The 7,439-nt window shown below is 41.1% G+C and overlaps 1 protein-coding gene across 1 annotated transcript; it reads right to left on the reverse strand.

Annotated features, from left to right (window-relative positions):
* Positions 1-1,200: 1,200 nt before the first annotated feature.
* On the reverse strand, positions 1,201-3,309 carry LOC135642951 (triacylglycerol lipase 2-like). The gene is made up of 9 exons (XM_065159431.1): positions 3,130-3,309; positions 2,934-3,044; positions 2,690-2,830; positions 2,513-2,623; positions 2,235-2,378; positions 2,064-2,104; positions 1,900-1,979; positions 1,635-1,730; positions 1,201-1,526 (listed from the first exon to the last, which is right to left on the reverse strand). The coding sequence occupies exons 1-9, from the start codon at positions 3,307-3,309 to the stop codon at positions 1,201-1,203; spliced, it is 1,230 nt and encodes a 409-aa protein (XP_065015503.1).
* Positions 3,310-7,439: the final 4,130 nt, after the last annotated feature.

A 7,439-nucleotide genomic window follows, 5' to 3' on the forward strand; every position in this document is an offset into this window, starting at 1 on the left:
CTTCTAAAGATAACTTGACATATGTCAGAGGGCACCACCTTGTCGATCTATTTGTTGGCGATCATAATTTTGAATGTGCACTATTGATTTATGCTCATTTCTACGTCTTTGAAGATCCAATCCAGTGGATATGGCTTTAGATAAGGAATGATCTTGAGTCCAAGTTTTTACGATTAACTTATCGAGATTAAATTCTTTTGGATTTCAATGTTAATGATTGCATTGATGATATCTTGTTTCACTTGGATCTTGAGAGTGAATAATTCTTCTCAAACTTTTGGATCGAGGGTTGGATTCAAATATCTAACATTTGGTCTAGCCATAAGTGATAGACTCGATTGCAAGTGTGAAACGAGTGCTAGTTTGGTTTGATCTTCTTCTACGGTAGCAGTTGCCTTATATCGATTCTGATTGTTCTCCTTCCATTCTTCAGAAAGAGTTTAGGATGATCCTTCTAATATTTCTCCTGTGTATGGCCTATAATCATATAGTGAACACAAAACAAATACATTAAAATAAGTATCAAAATTAATCTATCAATTAGTTTAACACATTAGCACTGATCGAGCCTTCGCAGGTGGGTATGTTGATGTGAAACACAATACGAAAGGGTCGACTCCTTGCTGCAATGTTTCGCTTAGCAATGTATTATTTGCAATGTTTCTTGCTTGGGACTACGGTAACCAGCTTTCCTCGTGGCTACCCATATTTGGTTTCTTATTATAAGAAACTTATCTTCGAATTAAACCTTGCCTACAACAATCAAGCAATTTGGCCATGTTATTTGCCAAGGTAGAGGCAACAGCTTTATAAAAAAAATACTATACACCAACATGCATTTTTATTGGAAAACAAACTCATTCCTCACCCTCCACACGCACCAAAGAAGACATGTAGCACTATAGATCAACCCAAATTTATCACCAATCTACTTGTGTTATGATAGATACTGTTTCGATTGACGACGACTCATCGGATGTGATGCCACTTAGTAGAAGCTGAAACGGTGGAAAAGGGATATAGCATGGATGCCGATTCGATTGGTTAAACATATGATTTATTATACGGAGATATATGATTTATTTCTCTTTCATCTCCCTTCGTACATGAATCTCCCGCGGAGTGAGTGCACAAAGAATGTCAAGTCGGCAGCAATCGCGTATAGTTATAATATTAAGCACTGCAGCGGGAAGAAGCCCATCAACTGTGTTTGTCGAAGAATGCGATGAGGCCGTCGTAGACGACCTGCTTGGCATTCACCCCCATCACGAAGTCCAGATGTGCGTACTCCTTCACCAGCCGAGCCACGAGCTTGTCGGCGGCGTCATGGTTGCTGAGATCATTCAACAGCAGCTGCACGTCCTTCACGTCCGACAGCATGTCCCCGCCGCCGTAGCAGAGCAGCAGCGGCAGGTGGTGTGGAATGTTGGACAAATGGTACTCGGGTGGGCTGCTCTGCCCATACGCAGCCATGTTGGCCGTACTGCTCCCGTGGTCGTATTTTGTTATCACTCCACGTCTGAATGCTGGGAGTACTCAAAGACAGGTAGGTATACATACACTCTCTTTGTGAGGAAGAAATCTAAGTAGCTAAGGTATACATAATATTTTAGATTTGTATCAGACTGACTGACTCTGTGAAAAATGGACGAGTGTCCTCACGGATGTAGGCTGGAGTTCATACTTCAAGTACTTGTCAACAGTGGAGTCATTGAGGCAGCAGTTTGGCCCTACATCCAAAGTGAGTGTGTGGGTGTGCGTTGCAGAATAAGGAAGGAAAAGCCAATACACATATATGTAAATTAATTGAAGACTACAATAATAAATACATATATGATTAAATTCAAACCAAACTTATGTTGCCGGCGGAATATTATCACCGGAATAATTTGTACGTACCTGTTAATGATGCCATAAGGTCGTAGCAGTTCACCCCCGGCATAGCGCAGACCGACTCCAAAAACTTGGTTCCGACTGCCCTGCTTATCCATATTAGGGAACACACTTGAATTAGAAGAGCACATTTTCTTTTGACAACAAGAGGGATATGTTAGTTTATGTACCCTTTAGGATCAAATTCTGCCACTCCAAGCGCTCCCAACATCTGCAAGAAAAAAAAACAAGAAAGCTATGACACAGCTCTGGACGTCGGAAAATTAAAGAGGAAGATAATGAATGATGTAGCTCCCTTGATGAGAAAAATCAATCGAGTGTCGTGAACTCGTCGTTCTTACTTCTCCTGCGAATGCGCTGGCTGCAGCTCTTCCGATCGTAGTTGTCATGGAAGTCAGATAGGCCACCGGAGTCAAAAGGGCAGCTGACTTGATCTTATCCACCAGCTTCCCCTCGGAGAATGCTGATAGAGCTGTCAGAGTTCCCTGTAGCATCATCCAACGTCTGTCAGTTGTTGTAGTTGTAGTGGTGGCAGTAAGTAGCAGAACATACATACGAAGTAATTCAAAGTGGAAGGAAGAATGACATGTTTGGCATTAAAGTACGTAAAGTCTCCTACCATGGAGTGACCAACATAGTGCAGCTTCTGCCCAGTTTTCCGGAATACGAAACCCACAGTAGCAGGCAAATCATAGCTGGCCAACTCATCCCATGACCACGCCCAATAAGCCTACCCGACAAACAAAAGGATGATGCTCAATACTTCATAATCAGCAACGTAGAGAAGATGACCAACCGTGTCTGATGTTTTGAGAGACTCATGGCGACGGCTCCACCTGGTGCCCCTGCCGTGTGTAATCCATACATCGAATCCGTTGTCTGCAAGTACGAAAGGCAGCGATTGTTGAGGTGGATTCAGTAGCCATGTCAACCCGTCCTGCCATCATTCATCGATCGTCAATCATCATCATCAGAATGACGAAGAAGACAACGTACCCTGCATGCATGGCAACACATTCAGATTGCTTATGGGAACGTACCGAGAGGACTCCATGTTGGAGCAGCACCGGCTGCCTCTTGCCCGCGCTGCCGCCTCCTCTTCCTTGTGGGATCCTGTGCATGGTCAGTATGTACCCGTCTTGCGTCTTCACCTGCAAGAGACGCAACGAGCTTCAACCACTCATGCCATGCCCGCATAAATCATCAATCCATCCACGTTTATCTGCACTCCGCTACCTCATATTCTCGGCACTCGTAACCCCGAGGGCTCACCACGGCGGTGCACACCCCATCATCCGCCGCCTCGAGGCTTTGCACCAGCTGCCGTCTTCCGTGAGCTCCAGCCAGCTCGCCCTGGAAGCCCGTGGAGAGGACGAAGAAGATGACGAGACGCCAGTTAAAGCAACGGAATCCCATGTTGGAGGTAAGCGAAAGGTGAGATCACCTCCTTCACCAAGGATTGGTCTTCTTACGGGGAGAAGGATGAGGAGGAAGTGGATGAAGGATGAGACCTCGTTCATGGCCTTCTTATAGGGCGGAGGAGGAGGAGGAGGAAGGAGATGGCGAGGATGATCTGTGCAGGCAGTTGAAGGGTGGTGATATGTGATTCTCGCTACGTGTTAACAGCTCTCAAAAACTGGCATTTAATCCACCCAAATCTTATTCTATCAACACTTTAAGACATAAAAAGTCATATAATTTTCATATTCCGTTGGTCTAATTTTGTTGTTTTTGTTGTTGTTGTTAATGGTTTGTTGTTGTGACCTTTTTTCACAACTACATGTAACTCCACAAATATTGAAAATTAGATTGCGGTTGTGTGAAATAAAAGAAATTGAGGTAAATTTAAACTCTTCATATTTTTCAGTGAACCATTAGTTTACTTTTATTCCAATTTATTATTGATGATAGGGTGATATTCCTATCCAGCCCTACTCGTGGTAGCCACGTTAGTAGAAAATGACAATGCCAAGCCACTGAAAATATGCCATGTCGGTCGAATCCAAATATTTTTTATGCATTATAAATATTTCCCTATCCATAAGAACAAATCTATATAAGTCAGCTTCGAACACATTTATCGAGGTTTGATTGCTTTCCATCTCTATTACTCATGTCACCTCGAGAATTTAACTAAGCAATCGGAGGGATCATATCGAAAATCTCATTCGACCTTCATTTTTTATAGTTTGCAACCACCTCAAGCATTTGGTAGCTTCTCAAACGAACTTGATCCTTTATATTTCCCTATCTTTTATAGAAACAACTTGCTGCACTTGGTTTTTGCCCTATGCTTCCAACTTATAAGACAACTTTGATGTCTCATCGAGTGATAGTAGACTTTTCCTCGATGATAGTGTCCTCTTCGAGGGGCTTCTCTTAATCGATCACCAAATCTTTGATGGATGGTAGCATCTCGCTTGGCTCATCATCTAGCATTGAAGGCTTGAACAACATTAAGTTCTCAATATTCACAATTGAGTATATCTCCATGGAGGGCGATAACTTGAGTTGGCATGTATTGTCTCCGATCCTCTTCAAGACTTTGAACGATCCATATTGGATGAGCTTTAACTTCTTTGCTTCACCTTTGAATCGTTCATTCCTAATATATGGCCATGCAAGGTCTCCTTCATAGAATCATCCTTTGACACATTGTCGATCGTGTCATTCTTTATATTTCTATTGGCTTCGCTAAAGTTGCTTCTCAACCTCTTCATGCACCTTGCGAATGTTCTTTAAAAAATTTCGGGCTTGTTGAATTGCATTGCTTTTATGGGAGGTAGTTGATTCTAATTCTATCGTAAATAGCAAAACAAAAAGTCCTTGACATAAATAACCCAAACATATCTCTTAATGGTGACTTGCTAGTAGAACTATGCACTACCCGATTGAAAGCAAACTGATGGTATGGTAAGCTTTCATCTCATTTCTTTAGGTGTCAGAGTTGTATCCTCAAAGGCGTTGAACCATAGTGTAGTTCACTACCTCGTTTTGGCCATCAGCTTATGGATGGAAGGCTGTGCTCCTCTTCGATTTAGTATCTATAGTGGTTCAAAGTGAACTCCAAAAGCTGCTCGAGACATGCCCGTCATGATCTAACACGATTGAACTTGTAAGGTCAAAATGTGTCCACATGTGTTAGAAGAATAATCGGGCTATTCCTTTGATTATTGTCTTCTTGTAAGGCATGAGCCCCACCATTTTTGAAAACCTATCGACCACCACAAATAGATAGTCGTGTCCCCATTTCATCATAGGTAGACCTCTTAAGAAGTCCATAGATATGCTCTCCCATGATCATGATGGAACGGGCAATGGAGTATACAACCCCGATTTTCGTTTAGTTGGTTTTGAAGTGCTACAAAGGATGCATCCTCATATGAATTGAGCCAAGTCCTGCTACATCTAGGGCTAATAAACATATAATTACAAGTTCTCCAAGGTTTTGCTCATGCTAAAGTTTCCTACGACTTTTGTGTAGGAAAATCTAGGAGCGACATCACATGTGCAACGGAAGAACCGAAAACAAAAATCCTCAAATTTTTCATAAATTATGTTTGTCATCGTATGAAGATTGGTATACAAAATTCACAAAATTGAAAACTACGTATATGAAAGATTGTGTCACATAGGGAGATCGTATATCCCTGAATCCCTACAGATCTGTAGGAGTGGGTGAAGGAGGTCAAGCATTCTCCTCTCTAGTAGTGATCCACACTTTAGGGCAGCCACGATGCTCCTCAAATCTCCAGGCCTACTATTTGAGGAGGAGAAGGGGAGAGGAGAATAGGAAGTGACAACTAAGAGAAGCTCTAGCATATAAATCTTTGGTTCAATCCTATTTATAGAGCCCCCTGTCAACTTAACCCTAATGGCTCTTGCCCTATTGGGTATTGGATCTCCATCCAACTATCCAAGCATCTTAGATTAGTGGATCTCTATCCAATAATCTATTATTTACTCTTATCGGATCTCATTTATAGGATCCAAAAATTCAGGAGTTTATTGGATATCCAATAAGATAGGGGCTCTAGCGGATATCTCATATATGAACTTCTATTTGTCGTAATGCCTACCATATGCGTGTGACCCTTTAGGTCCAATATCGAGCTAGTCATGAATCATATCGGTTAAAACTCTTTCTTGCTTGGTAAATTATTATCTCTATAATAATTTACTTAACTCAACGACTACGGACGTACTAGACCACTATGTCATAGTCCCCAGACGATGTAGGAGAATCCAATCCATTGGACCTGTCTATCATCAGTTATCCTATACCTATAGTCCCTCATCCATCTAATATATCAAAGACTGTATACTAGACATGGTACTATCCGGCCCAAACAGTTTCTACTCGAGTCTCGCTCTAATCAGATTCTCCTGAAAAACTCTTTCTCTCACAATTCGAATGACCATAGTGAGGGATTTGTCTGAGCAAGAACACATAAGATATTCCTTTTATAACACTGAGAGTGGATGATCCTCTATTGACATTCAATAGCCTTCATAAAATTGGCTACCACTCTCGATAACTGGTTGTGCTATATTTAAAACATCTAGACCTATAAGTTTGGTATCTAAGAGTGGAATACTCGCACAGGATATCCTTGATGTCCCAAGTCTAATAACCAAATATTCTCGTATAAGTCTTTTGAATCGTGTCCATGATATATCTTTATCATTATTGGTTCGGAAAAACGATTTCAATCATGCGAACATGTCTGGTCAACATAAGTCGTTCAAGCATCACCCTATCCTTGTTACTATAGTTATATATATTAAAATAAATATCTCATCATGGGTGCGTGAAAATGTAGATTGTTTTTAGACAACACATCGGTACTTTTAGGCAGGTAAAATTTGGGAAGTAGGTAGTCAGCATTGTGGACTTCTCACAATAGTTATACGAAGAAGTTTGTGACCGGAAGAAGTTGGCTCCAGCAGCAGTGCAAAATTCTTCACTCTCTTTTCTCCTTGCTACTTTGAGACAACAAAACTGTGGCCGATTGACTATTTGCTAAAGGCCTTTTTTTATTCCACTTTAGATGGGGGGCACAACCCTTATTTTTTAGAGAGAGGTGAGCCTTATGTTTTTAGGGTTAAAAAACTTTTCTATGATTTTCTTTATTTGGTTTCTTATACTAAGAAACATATCTTTGAATTAAACCTTAACTACGACTGTCAAGCAATTTGGCGATGTCATTTGCCAAGGTAGAAGCAATAGCTTCATAAAAAAATACTATACACCAACATGCATTTTTATTGGAAAACTAACTCATTCCTCACCCTCCACACGCACCAAAGAAGATATGTAGCAACAACAGCACTAGAGATTAACCCAGATTTATCACCAATCTACTCGTGTTATGATAGATATTCTTTCGATTGACGACGAGGCATCGGATGCGATACCACTTAGTGGAAGCCGAAACGGTGGAAAAGGGTTATAGCATGGATGGTGATTCGACTGGTTAGACATATGATTTATTATATGGAGATATATGATTTATTTCTCTTTCGCCTCCCTTTCTACATGAATC

The sequence above is a fragment of the Musa acuminata genome, chromosome BXJ3-7 (assembly GCF_036884655.1).
Source record: "Musa acuminata AAA Group cultivar baxijiao chromosome BXJ3-7, Cavendish_Baxijiao_AAA, whole genome shotgun sequence".
NCBI classification, from domain to species: domain Eukaryota; kingdom Viridiplantae; phylum Streptophyta; class Magnoliopsida; order Zingiberales; family Musaceae; genus Musa; species Musa acuminata.

Coding starts and splice junctions, on each gene's coding strand:
- LOC135642951 (XM_065159431.1), bottom strand. CDS start 3,309: ATGGGATTCCGTTGCTTTAACTGGCGTCTCGTCATCTTCTTCGTCCTC. Junction 2,831..2,933: donor TCCAACATGGAGTCCTCTCG/GTACGTTCCCAT, acceptor GAATGATGGCAG/GACGGGTTGACATGGCTACT. Junction 1,980..2,063: donor GCAGAATTTGATCCTAAAGG/GTACATAAACTA, acceptor ATGGATAAGCAG/GGCAGTCGGAACCAAGTTTT.